Below are 14,058 nucleotides of genomic sequence, written 5' to 3'. Positions count from 1 at the left end.
CAAAAGCAAGACTTCAAAACAGAAACAAAAAAAACCATTATACTTCAGTTGCATGCATGCTCACACGCTACTCACAGACTGACAGTAAAATGAATTAGATGTGAAGCAAACTAAGTCTAGCGCCGAATGTTCCATCCAACTTTGATTACAGTGTCTCTCCCCCACCACTTCACTTCAGTTGAATGGAAGAGCTTGGATAAGACAGTTACGGTTTCAATTTCTATGTTAAGGTTAAGTAAATACAGTCCCTATATTTTACACAGTACGAGTTTTGCGTGAATAAAGCTACTCTCAAAATTTAGTAGACTTCATGACAACTTAAACTTTCTGGAATAATTTCTCATCTTGCACCCAAGCTTGGTAACATTTTATGAGCATCCCACTTTTACCTAGTGTTTGCTTTGAAATTGACTGTGAAATTTAGTGATATGTTACTTTTACAATGTCTTCTATTATTATTTTCCATACTAAAGCTAGAGATTAAAGCAGTATATTACAGCCGTAGTCTATAAGTGAGCCCAAGTTGATAAAAAAAAAAAAAAGATCTGCTTGTTCATTTGATCATAAATCACAAAGTAGATTAAAGTGTTCCAGCTGCAGCCGCTCTGACCATGAACGCATTTCCACCATCCCAGCAGGGTGACGCCCCGCCTCCAGGCGCCATGTGCTGTGCTTCGTTACTGATCACATGAATATTTTTCAGGGCAGACAGAGCGTCTGCATGGCGTCTCATTATACTAAATAATTTTATTATTGGGTCAGTGAAACAATTTCTAAGTAGCATTTATGTTGATTGCAATGGGAATTATTTGTCTTAAAGTTGGGATGCTACTAATGTGAAGTTTTTTCGGCAGTCATGTGTAATCTGTTTTAGCTGGTGAGCAAAATGTGGATACTACTGTCAAAGGCTTTGCTGAAGTGTTATTTTCGTCACACTGCATTTTCTAGCACAATTGAAACACAATGCAATATTATCATAAAATTAGCACCAATAGAGAAAGTAATCTTTTTGCTTGAGTTTCTTTTCAACTGCTAACATATATTTTCCTACAAAGGTCATTGTTGACTAAATAACTAAAATATGGGTCAGTCTTGTTTTTGTAAACCGAGACCAACAATCCAGTACAATTGACAGCTGGCAAGATGAGGTATTTGCTTGTTTCAAAAAGCGGCACTGTGCTTTGTTCCCATGCTGTCCTACTTTAGTTTTTTTTTTTTTTTTAAGTCATTGCTCTTAGTTTTATGCATTATTGCTCTTAGTCATTGCTCTCAGTTTTATGTGGTTTTGCCAACATATTTTTTTTTCAAACGTGTTAAATTTTATGTTTTGTTTTTTTTTCTTTCTGGCAACCACTCTGAACAAGTAAAACTCTGTGAAATGCTTGAATGTTTAAACAGCACGAGAAACGTAATGAAAATGAGAAAACCTTTTCCTCGTTAAGCCCTGAACTTTTTTTTAGCGGTTCCATTTAACCAAAAAAAAAAACCTCTCTGAACTGATGTCTCTCGGGCATTATTAAAATCTTGTCATTTGACAAACTGACCAATAAAGTTCAACCACATGATTTTTATGATGCTGATTTTATCCTTGATTTTAGTTGCACTGTGTAGCACTTTAGGATTTTTGCTAATGAAAAGTGCGGTACAAATTAAATTGATTATTATTATTAAGGACCAAAAAGCATGACCAGTAAAGGGTTTATATCCAAGAATATCATATTTTTTATAGTGCTTGCCTTACTATGCAAAACGTTCATATTTAAATGCATTATTATTTACATCATGTGCAATCGTAATGCCGGTGTAATTTGCCAAGGGTTTATCATGCTTCAAATCATATCAAAAGTTCTGCACACACACGTGGCTCTCCAAAGGCTTCCCAATGGTTTGCTTTTTATTTCTTCTTACTAACTACATTTATGACAGCAGGCAGAGGAAATATTTTTGCTTTAGTACCAAACAACTTATAATTAAACTGGTCATCTAGATTTTATCACACTTAGAGGCAGATAAACATTTGGAAGCTCTCACTTTGGACTCAGCATAATCCACTTGATTCACTGTCTGGATTTTAAGATTTGAAGCAGTCCCAAAGAGTTTTGAGAATTTTAACCTGCTGCAAAGATGTTTTTCAGGAAATGAATCATGAGTTTATGTTTGTGAAAACTGACAGTTCCAAACTAATTAAACTTGTGACCATCTGTTTTTCGTCATTGCTGATAAAAGATTAAGCAACTCACTTAAAAGGCTGTGAATGTTTTGCCGCTGATGTCATGGATGACAAAAATACAGACAGGATTTAGCTGTATACCAGTGAGCACTTTAATGTCCATATTTTCAAATACCTTTAGAACTGATTTTTTGTTGACAATTGTAAGGCAGAGGCAGTATAGTAACTACACTTTCAGAGTTGATGAACATCTGAAGATTTTCAAAGACTTTGTTTTGTGGAAGCAGGAATTATTTCTTTATTTGTTCGCAATGAGACAAGACCAAAGTGAATATCACCTATCTTAAAAACACTCCAATCTCAAGTTTTACTAAGTAGTTTATATATATATGCAACTGTTAGTGACAATAAACTATTTGGAGTGTAATGGTACATATCTTCATATCAAAAATATCAGGTGTAGTCATGTTGGTTGGAACTGAATGAATACAGATAGTATATTTATGTGCTGAATTAAGTGCGCAATTCATCACTCTGGACAGGAACAAAATGATCAGAGCTGCATGTAAACATCACTGGTCATATCAAAACAACTACAAAGAGATTTGCAACTGTTCTTAGATATGGGCACATTCTTATTCAAATGTTTCAAACATTTCAAGTGGTTAAATTGGTCAAGCACAACTTCATTCTTTGACTTTATTCTACAAAGAGAGCAGTGCTAGCTTTGCTAAATATTATTGCTGCCTACATTCACAAAACCTTTACCAACTTCGAAGCTTTTATTTCTGTCAGATATGGGCTCAGTTGCACTGAATCTGCCCCCCCCTCCTGAAAAATGTGAATTGTATGTATTTATGAAAATAACGACACGCATAATGCATTCCAAATAGTCCTTGGATATATTATTAACGTGCAGTCTAACAATGCAATGATGATATATTGTGCTGATGTTACTGAGAGCCAACATCGGTGCAAACAGGAGGCTGCAAATATAGTTATTCAAACAGAGAAACGGCAGCAGTTGCTTTAAAAATAAATGCGAGTTTTTGCACAATAATTTTTACTGCAAGTAAAATATCCAGAATGAAAGTGAAATTTAATTTAATTTTATTTTATTTTTTACCGTTCTTGCTAATAAATCTGATCTAACTTCATGTAATCACCAACAGCTTCATTGAGGACGTGTTCAGAGTTGTAATATTAGCAAAAATACCTACTTATCCATTTTTAAAGGAGTGAGAGGTTGGTGAGAGAAAATTCGTGATCACGCAGTATTGTGAAGTGTTACAAACACACCAGACAGCTCAGGGCTATAACTGTGAAGGACAAAAGCATTATGTCATGAAACAGCATCTCAAACTTTGAATATCTCATGACTTACTTATTGTCTACGCTCTCCCAACTAGACCCAGGTGGGCGGGAAAAAGACCAATGTCCTGCTTCCCAAGCTGACCCCTGACACAGAGTACTCAATTAGCGTTGCTGCAATTTACGCCACCGGAGTCAGCAGGGACCTTAATGGAATTGGAAAGACCAGTAAGTAATTTATCATTTTGGAGCTTGTATGAGCCAAAACATTGGGAAGTACTTCTGCTATACTAAACATTTTGTTGTTTATCGTGTGAAAGAACCTCTGGGTGGTGTTAGAAACTTGAGAGTAACAGACCCCACTACCAGCACATTGAACGTCCTGTGGGAGCCAGCTGAGGGAAGTGTGCGTCAGTACAGGATCTACTACGTCCCTGCAGCTGGAGGAAGTGAAGAAATGGTAAGAAGGAATTAAAAATGACTACATGTTCTTATAACATTTTCACACCACTTTTCAAAGCTTAGCGTGTTGTGTTTCTGTGTAGGTCCAAGTTCCAGGAAGCACGTACAACACGGTTCTAAAGAATCTGGATTCTGATACAGTTTACACTGTATCTGTGGTTCCAATTTATGCTACTGGAGATGGACTTCGTTTGTCTGAGAACGGGAAAACATGTAAGTATGAAGCGAGAGTATAAATTACATTTGGTCCAGATGTATAAAGCAGAAATGGTAATCGCCTTTAAAAACAGCATGCAGTGTTTGGAAAAGCTTGCATAATGCCAGTGGGATTGTATTACTGATTCAGAAATCCATTCATGTCTGTCCAGAGTGAACTCGCTAGCCTCAATTTCTGGCCTGCTCATCCCAAATGTCCAGATTCTTCAATGAGTTTGCCAGCTTTAACTACTTTCATCACCCAAATTTTTGATAACCAAAACCAGTCCATTCAAACTTAATTACTTTCTAAGGACACATAAAATTAACATTACTTGTTATGGAGAACATGTGGAATAGCAAAAAAAGATGAGAGGGTTCTGCTTGGTGAGAACTTTGACTAAGAGCAGAAATTTTCCAGTTTCTCCCACAGTTAAACCACCAAGCTATGCTGGGAATGAGTCAGCATTTTGTGGGGTGATTGCGTAGGAAAGCATTCCTCTGGCCTGGCAGTGTTAAAAAGGGGTCTCCTCTGTCTTTACCGTAATAATAATAATTTATAGGCTGGAAGAAAGAATAGTGGTCAGGATAATGGAATGACCTAAGAATGGGGGAAGGATGTGTTGAGTGTGTGGCCTTTCCTTTTAGGAAAAACTAACAAGGAATAAATGAAAGGGTGGCATTATGCATTCTGTGACTCTCAGTTCACTTGGCATGGGTCATGCTCCTTGCATGTCACGTTTACCCTGTGTTTCCCTCCTACAGTCATGGCCCGTTGTAGTTTGTGGCTTTTTTTAGTGGTTTATGTTCAACCATACCTTATGAATTCATGCATAAATTCAGAGTTAAATTACATGTATCGTATTTTGTTAATAAGTCTATTCTAAAACAGTATGTAAAGGATGATTTATTTTCTTTCCAACTGCACAATCTCTATTGCATATTGGAAAAGAATCAGGAGATCTTTGTACATATTGCTGTGCACATATTTGAAATGAATGCAAATTAATCAACAGTTCAGATAAAGATTGCAAGAATCAATGGGAACATGTAATGAAGAATAAAATAATTTATCAATAAAACAGATCTACTCAGTGAACATTATGGAGAGCCAAAAGTGACAAAACATAAATAAATAGATACATGAGTAAATAATCATAAATAGGTCTAGCTTTTTAAAATACTGGATCTTAATGTATCATATTTTATGTGAGCCTATCTTATATTCTAAGGAATGGTTAACTGTTTGAAATGGTTTCAATGAGGTCATGATATGATGTTATTGCTAAGATGACATTTGACATTTTTGCAAATAAGAAATCTCTCTGATGTTTAAGGAGGGAGTTTTTCTCTACAACTTTTCCTAATTTTACCAACTTTTGCATGATTCACTATCTAGCTGGATCCTGCACTTGTTTATTTGTTTATAATGATCTCCACTAGCCATTGCCGTGACAATGGCTAGTCTTCCTGGGGTTCACATAAGAGACATCATGTGCAATGATTCCAATTATTTGAGTAAAACATTAACAGGAGATTATTGTTTGCGTTCTGCCTGTGTTTTCCCATAAATTTATATGGTTATTAGAGGGTGCAGTGCGGAGACTAAAACATCTGCTTTAGGTTTGGGGAACGTAGGCTTCACACAGGGCTGCGCCTTTCATTAACCTTTAGGGCACTGACAGGAAGTGTCCCATTGATAGAGGTATTGTTATATAATGACTTAAACATGCCTCTGTTGGTTGCTTGGGATAATAGTTTCTATTTTATTGAAAAAAATTGGATAGAACTTTCCTCCGGCTATGAATAAATTTGGTATGGACCTGGTTATAAAAACTCTGATGAAAAGTGACAGCGCTAGCCAGGAGATTCACAAAGAAGTCATTTGTTGGAATCACAAACAGCTAGTGCTCTCTTACCCTAACATTTCCTATCTTATCTCTGTTTCTACCTCAAACCATCTTGCGTCCCTCCAATGTTTATGGATCGGCAGTGGAGCGGAGTCCAGTCAGGAACATTAAGGTCTTCAACCCGACAACCAACACTTTGAATGTTCGCTGGGAGGCAGCCACAGGTCCAGTCCAACAGTACAGGGTGGTCTATGCTCCTCTGATTGGTACCAGACCTTCTGAGTCAGTGAGTGTCAATCATCCATTCAGTAAATATGTATCATATTTCCTTTTTGTGTTCCAGAGATATTATGTTATTCATGCAGTGCTTTAGATCAATGCTGTTATTTAAGATTAATGGGCCAATGTGGGCCTTATCCAGTGGTTTTTGGACCAAAATCTTCTGTTCACCATATGTTACATTATACTGTTAAATTAAGTGGGTCTGTTTATCAGATGAATGCGAGAATTGTCCATGAGCATAATTACTGCCAGCTGAATTCTTTCCTGTGTCTACCTACTAAAGCCTTAACATTAAACCTTTTTATTAAACCAGCAGTTCTTTAATTGTATTTCCTGCTGTGTACATAAAATATGCCATATGTCATAAGAGCGACTACACCTTCATGTGAAAAGGATCTATAAACGTTTTAACAACCAATCGGTTTTTTTATTGAAAGCTTCCACCCTTCCTAAGTCTTTAAATTTTCAATTGCTCATATTGTAATGACCTGATAGTCAATTAAAAACTGTATTCTTCATATTAGCACATTCATGAAATGCTAAGACCTTTTGCATGACTAGCATCACTGATGTATATTAGATTAAATACACTTTATTGTCCCCATTTGCATAAAAAAATATAGTAATATTACACTACAACAGCCATATTGCACACAGTATTATAAAGCACCACGATTTGTTTGGGCTTATCTCAGATTATTAATTAGACTGACACTAACATGAATACATGAAGATTTATATCATTTGGTGTTACATTTAATTATCAACAACCCGAAACTGCGATGAAGAGGGTGATTTGGGTCAGCATGGATAGCTTTAGCCTTCCTTGTTACTTTGCTAAAGATGTGGGAGCTCTAGCAGACTTATCCCCATCATTTTGCTGCACATCCTTACAACACTGTTTAGTCTTTGCTTATATTTCAGGATATGTTGGTGGCAATGTGGCCTTTTATTGGCCTACTTCAAGTAAAACTCCAGCTGGAGATTTATAGCTTTAATTATCTGCTTTACTGGTGTAAGCCAGAGCATTCCTTGTCCTTTTACAGACACCCTAATAGGTGTTTTCTCTCTTTCATTCTTATATTAGCAGATGATTTTCCCCCTATATAATTCGTATCTCACAAACAGATAACTTTGATTGTAATGTACATTATTAAGAACTAATATGTCTGCTATTGACCTTCTGTTCAGTTTGGAAATGAGACAGACACATAAATTTTGAACTTGCATTCAAAATTCAAAATAATAAATAAATAAATGAAAAAAAATAAATAAAAAAATAAATAAATAAAAAAAAAATAAAAAAATTATGTTTGTTTTTTTTCTGATCAGATTTTGGTGCCAGGCACCACCACCACAGCTCTGCTGACACAACTGCTCCCAGATACCGACTATAACGTTGCCGTTGTTGCCTTGTACAGCGATGGAGAAGGTCCTGCTGTTAGTGATGATGGAAAGACACGTAAGTTCCTGAGATCAGCTGTTAAATGACAACATTTGCATGATGCAACAAGTTTAAGAAGCGATTCGTTCTGCCTTCTCCCTATTTTGCTGCCAAGGACCTCCAGCTTCTTGTTATCATTTGAAGTGGACTTGGTTTCATGAACGTCTTTCAGTCATTTGGGCATTTTCTAAAAGATACTACGAAAACCTTATAAAGTCTTAATAAAAAACACTTTAAATAACTCCAAGAAAGTCTGATCCCTTTAAAAAATGGTTTAGTGTTTGAGATGTTCACAACTCCTGACCCCTGCACCTTTCTCCCGTCCTGTTTTGTATCCACAGTGCCCCGAGGTGGCCCAAGAAACATGCGTGTATATGACCCCACTACCACCACTCTTTCTGTTAGCTGGGAACATGCAGAAGGTCCAGTCATGCAATATCGCATCGCTTACGCCCCAACTACAGGAGACCCTATTGAGGAATATGTGAGAATCTTACCTCTTTGTATTTTCCACTTTAATCTTTTGAAATGAAATATATAGCTGAATACATAGCGGTGTATACTGTAGCTTTGAATAACGAGAAGCTTTTTATAATATAATATTGTCTTTTGTGCTGCAGACTTCAGTTCAAGGCAACAGAAACAATGTGATCCTCCAGAACTTGGATCCAGACACACCATACAACATTAAAGTGACTGCCATCTACGCTGACGGACCAGGAGGAGAGTTGGAAGGAAATGGACGCACAGGTACAGACTCCTTTGGGGTCCCATTCGCTTTATAAGAGTTAAAGTTATTATTGTACTACTGTACACATACAATCACTATTGAAAAAGAAACAATGTGTATTATTATACAGTACATCTTATCAAAAATTGATTACGCAACCTTTCATAAGTGCAAAAAATACCTAAAGGTCTTGTGGGAGACCGTTAGGTGTTGCTCCACTTGCAGAGATTTAATACTTTTAGTTCTGGTCATTCTATTGGCCAATTTCTCTTCTTAAATGACCAAGACATTATTGCTTATAATATATAATTAGGCCACATTAATATAATTATTAATGATTTATTTATTTAATGGAGCAGAACTTACCATAACATGTTGTAATGCTTCCCTAACTCCCATAACTCAAATGTCATAATGACCTTCAGACTATAGCACAGTAATTACATTGCTGATATATCATATGCTTATATACTTTGGAATTTGAGGCTTTTGCCCCTTAGTGAACTGTGTTGCCCCGTCTTGTTTCCTGCAGTGGGAATGCTGGGCCCCAGAAATCTCCGTGTTTCTGATGAGTGGTACACTCGCTTCAGGGTGTCATGGGACCCCGCTCCATCCAGGGTTAATGGGTACAAGATCATCTACCAGCCTGAGGGTACAAATGAGCTTCCCTATAGCAATTGTGGTGTCATGTTTTGAAGAAAATATGCACTTTATGGATACATATGCTTAACTTTTGAAGCACAGTATTGCCGCGAGGCTTAATTGGTAAGGCGATTTTTCTTTTTAGGTACTAATGACGTCTTGGAGGCATTTGTTGGAGACGTGACGTCACACCAATTACAAAACCTAAAAACTGGAACGACTTATGACTTGAAGGTGCTGGCCCAGTACAACACAGGCTTCAGTGGACCTCTAATTGGTCAAGGAACGACATGTAGGTTGAAAAATTCAGTTATAAGTGACTGGATTTAAAACTGTAACACTTTATACTGGATGATTATTGGGACTAAGGAAACATATGTATTAATACTTGCTCTATTCCTTTTAGTGTATCTGAATGTTACTGGCTTATCCACTTACAATGTTGGATTTGAATCTTTCTGCCTCCGTTGGGCCCCTCACAGAGCAGCCACATCCTACAGACTGAAAGTCAATCCCTTTGACAGTAAGACTTTTGTTGCTTAATATTTTTTTATTTCATTCATCTTTTTAATCAACACTGATCATATTATTCTGTTTTCTTCCTCTCCTGTAGCTTCTAAGCGAGGAGCTCAGGAAGTCACAGTGCGAGGCTCAGAGAGCAACTATTGTTTTGATGGTTTAAGCCCTGACACTCTTTACAATGCCACTGTGTATACCCAAACACCCAACCTAGAGGGACCTGGAGTCAGTGTCAAGGAGAGAACATGTAAGAAAGTGTCCGCTCTCCATGTTCTGTATTAACATGTGGAAATGCTGCTGGTTGATACCATGAAATTCGTAATGGGAGAAGCCAATAATTCACCCTAAAATATCATTTTCGGCTCTTTGCATGCGATTTGTATTTGCAGTGGTCAAACCCACCGAGGTGCCAACTGAGCCGCCCACTCCTCCTCCCCCAGCTTCAGTGCCGCCTGCTTTAGATGGTGAACAACGCTTTGAAATATATTTAACATGTAACATTTTGTTGCTGGTTAGATTAGATTAACACTATGTCATTCGGAACACAGTGTGCAAAGGTGCCAAAGCAGACCTGGTCTATTTAATTGACGGCTCCTGGAGTATCGGAGATGAGAGCTTCAACAAAGTCATCCAGTTCACCACAAAAATGACTGCAGCTTTCGATGTCATCAGCCCCAGAGGCATGCAGGTCAGTCGTTCTTGAATTTAAATTTAGCTGGAATAATTTATAATAAACTGTAGTAATGTTCATAAACTAACCAGCCCCTCATACGGGGTACCACTCCCTTTGGCTTGGACCACTATTAACCTGATCAAGAATTAATCTTAGCATTAATATATTTACACATATTTAATTAATGAAAAAGAAACAGTCTAATAGACAAATCTTTAGAGAAAGGAGGCAAAAGCCAATTCTACTTTTTACAAAACCAGCTATGAGCTAAAATGTCCTTGAACATTTATCAAAAGTTAACTCTCAGGGAATTTAGTTGCCTAACTTCTAAAGAAAAAAAAGCAGACGTAAAACAAAGTCTCAGACCTTGCTTTTCGACATTAATTTTGAACACCGGAACTACAGAGCAAGTAAAAAGTGAAAACTGTGGCCTGGAATTAGGCTAATGGCTCCCTCACAGATCCAACTTGGCTCACTTGAGGTTGCTTAAGTCCTGTTTCCATAGCTGGGATAACGGGGAACTCTCTGTACAAGTAGCTTTTATTCTGGATGAAAGGTCACTCAGACTGGTTGGTGTAGTTTGAATGTCTTAGTGGGTTTTCCCTTTGGCTTGGAAAAATAATTAGATGCAACAGAAAATGCTGTTATATAAAGATAATGTAGTGATGTTTACATGACTGAGGTGTGGAAGAAAGACAGCCAAAAGTCAAAGTAGCAAAACTTACAATGTGAAAAACATTACCACTTTAAATAGCCAACTAAAATTTGATTTTCTTTTTTTTCAAACTATAGACCTTAGATTTATCATCAAATTGTTGTTGTAGATACTACCTCATGGCCCTAGGTTGGTTTTACCTTTAAGGTTTTAAACATGACATTAAAAATAGACAAGTACATACCTATGTGTTCTTTTTTTCATTAATGGACATTTAAAGCTCCTTGAATCTCTTAAATAGGAGAATATTTGACTATACTGAAAGAGCCTTAATGCAGACAAAACTATTAAGACATAGTTGGATGTGAAAGGTCAAACCTTTTACATAAAACATACACTTATGTGTACACTACATAATTGAATAATTTATTTTTACTTAATGTTATTATTTTTCTGTATTCTGTCATCAGCCTTAACCCATTTATTTTCATTTATTTTTTGTACAGGTTTCATTCGTGCAGTACAGCGATGATGCCAAGACTGAGTTCAAACTGAACACCTACCACGACAAAGGAATTGTTTTATCAGCTTTGCAGTCAGTTCGCTACAGAGGAGGCAACACCAAGACTGGTACTTCACTTAAAAAAAAGACAGCTTAACAAAGTAATTGTTTTGGATTGTTATGCATATATTATTATTATTTTTTTTTTCTTAAGGTGTTTCTCTGAAGCATGTCTACGAGAAGGTGTTAACGTCAGACAGTGGCATGAGAAGAAACGTCCCGAAAGTGCTGGTAGTTGTCACAGATGGACGCTCCCAAGACGAAGTTAAGAAGAGTGCAGAGAAACTGCAGCACTCTGGTATGAAGTCATAATATCTGCTTGCTTTTACACTGTGCCTAAAAAATGTTTTTGAGTACAATTGTGAAGCTTTTTCTTTTCCACAACAAGGCTAAAGGCCTGTGGTTGAATATTTAATAAACTCAGAGTAATGTGAGGCATAGTTAAGTCACCTGTTGGTTTTTGATGTACTTAACAATAGCTTTTGTTTGTTTTTGTGTGTGTGTTACATAGGCTACAGTGTGTTTGTGGTTGGCGTAGCTGATGTTGACATAAGAGAACTGACGGTTATCGGCAGCAAGCCCACTGAGAGGCACGTGTTTGTCGTCGACGACTACGATGCTTTTGATAAAATCCAGGATAACCTGATCACCTTCATCTGTGAAACCGCCACATCAAGTAAGACAAATACTAACAAATCTGATATATTCCAACTGATTTGTCAGTACATCTGCAATTGTGTGAAGACTATCTTTATCTTCACAAATGGACAAAGTAATGAAAAACATATAGCAGTGAACAAAAATAGTGGCACTCATGGTAAATTTGTTAAAAGTACTTTATTTGTTAAAAGTACACAAAATTATTTTTTTTTCCAAGACCTAAATTACAAAGAAAACAGATGAACTGATGAGAAAAGATCATAAGAGAGGACCCAGGACAGCCCATACAGATTGTGCAAGAAGAAAAGAACAAAGAATCAGCTCTGCTTGTGCAAGCGTCAACTTGAAAAAACTTATAAAAGGCTAAATGTTGTCCTAGTGAAAAAAATATTTTACATTGTGTTGACCACAAGGCTGCTAAAAAATTTTATTGTGCAAGACATTTTTCTAAAAATGGCATGTTTTTCTCTCCGATCAAGTAAATTTGGCTTTTTCTGAAATTTACGGTGGCAACGTACTTCTGCAGTACTGTAAAACTTGTACACATCTTTATCAGTGATGTCAATAAATGTGCCGACATCTGTAAGCAACACAGTGTTTACACCTAATCTATTTTTCCAATGTCTTATAAACTCTTGTGATCTTGCAGCTTGCCCTCTAATCTACATCAATGGATACACCACACCTGGTAAGCATTTAAATACCACACCTTGCACATTAATCTCTGGAGCGCCTATAGACTTTACTAGAGATTTTCTTTGTATGTTTCATCTTCTCATTGATGCTCTGTTTATTCTTTCTTTTCAGGCTTCAGAATGCTTGAAGCTTTCAACATAACAGACCGGACATTCGCCGGCATGAATGGTGTGTCCATGGAGACTGGGTCCTTTAACAGCTACATTGCCTACAGGCTGCACAAAGATTCTTACCTAACCCAACCCACCAAGTAAGAGTCTGAGCAAAATACTATTTGTGTGAAAATAAAGGGTGTGTAACTCTTGGATTGTGGTTTTTCCCAATGTAGCTGACCGTGTCTTTTTTTCTGTTATATAATCTATGATTCTCCTGAGCCCACAGTCATTTATAATGATGGTAACTCATATCGGTAGCTAGAGGGATTTCCAGAGTAGTTTCCAGCACTAAGCCCACTCTTCTGTTTTTCTGTAAGATTTTGAACAAAAGATTTTAGTTACTACTTGACCTCTTCCCTTATCTTTACCCTGGAAGGATAAAATAACCTTAAAGGGTCGCTGTTGAAACGGCATTAGGTATTTGCAGAAGTAAGGTACTATCTATGCAATCAAGTGAAAAACTTTGAACTACATGAGACTATAGAGAACATGGGAAAAAGTGTTTTGCAAGTAAGTCAAAGCCTGGGCGGAAGTGATCATTTAAAGGTTTTTCGGCATGTTTAACAAAGAGGATTATACACTGCTCAAAAAAATAAAGAGAACACTTAAACACTTAAGTGACCACTTAAGTATTCCCTTTATTTTTTTGAGCAGTATATATGTTTGCAGATGGATTTTCATTTAAAGTTGGCTTAGCAATGCAAACACAAGATGAGTACCATGACAGTAAATGTTTTTAACTCTAATAGGGAGATCCACCCAGATGGTCTTCCCCCATCTTACACCATCGTCCTGCTCCTCCGCCTCTTGCCGGATACGCCCTCTGAACCTTTTGATGTATGGCAGATTGCTGACAAAAACAACAACCCTGAGGTCGGAGTCACAATGAATCGTAAGTTTCCATCAGCCAGTCAGAAAGGAACGTTGTGTGGCTGACTCAGTACTTTCAGTGCCCTGCAAGTGTATTCCCACCCTCTGAGCCTTGTCTGATATTGTCACATTAAAAACAAACTTCAATGTATCTTATTGAGATTTACTATATATATATATTA

At 37.0% G+C, this 14,058-nt stretch overlaps 1 protein-coding gene across 5 annotated transcripts in view; it reads left to right on the top strand.

The window, feature by feature from the left end:
- The window catches only part of col12a1a (collagen, type XII, alpha 1a), a 63,622-nt gene that overhangs the window by 33,959 nt on the left and 15,605 nt on the right, over positions 1–14,058 (top strand). For all 5 annotated transcript variants that reach the window (XM_008399530.2, XM_008399529.2, XM_008399531.2 and 2 more), the window contains 19 exons: positions 3,580–3,709; positions 3,802–3,941; positions 4,027–4,156; positions 6,132–6,274; positions 7,603–7,732; positions 8,056–8,198; positions 8,335–8,464; positions 8,977–9,096; positions 9,232–9,378; positions 9,493–9,609; positions 9,700–9,852; positions 9,995–10,069; positions 10,154–10,293; positions 11,440–11,563; positions 11,650–11,793; positions 12,007–12,171; positions 12,805–12,843; positions 12,963–13,101; positions 13,756–13,898. In XM_008399530.2, the coding sequence (XP_008397752.1) occupies positions 3,580–3,709; positions 3,802–3,941; positions 4,027–4,156; positions 6,132–6,274; positions 7,603–7,732; positions 8,056–8,198; positions 8,335–8,464; positions 8,977–9,096; positions 9,232–9,378; positions 9,493–9,609; positions 9,700–9,852; positions 9,995–10,069; positions 10,154–10,293; positions 11,440–11,563; positions 11,650–11,793; positions 12,007–12,171; positions 12,805–12,843; positions 12,963–13,101; positions 13,756–13,898 (2,452 nt within the window). The remainder of the gene's footprint in view (positions 1–3,579; positions 3,710–3,801; positions 3,942–4,026; positions 4,157–6,131; positions 6,275–7,602; positions 7,733–8,055; positions 8,199–8,334; positions 8,465–8,976; positions 9,097–9,231; positions 9,379–9,492; positions 9,610–9,699; positions 9,853–9,994; positions 10,070–10,153; positions 10,294–11,439; positions 11,564–11,649; positions 11,794–12,006; positions 12,172–12,804; positions 12,844–12,962; positions 13,102–13,755; positions 13,899–14,058) is intronic.

This window comes from Poecilia reticulata, linkage group LG22 (genome assembly GCF_000633615.1).
Source record: "Poecilia reticulata strain Guanapo linkage group LG22, Guppy_female_1.0+MT, whole genome shotgun sequence".
In the NCBI taxonomy this organism is placed as follows: Eukaryota; Metazoa; Chordata; class Actinopteri; order Cyprinodontiformes; family Poeciliidae; genus Poecilia; species Poecilia reticulata.
Note: the sequence above shows the minus strand (reverse complement) of the source record. Positions and strands in the feature narration are given on the sequence as shown.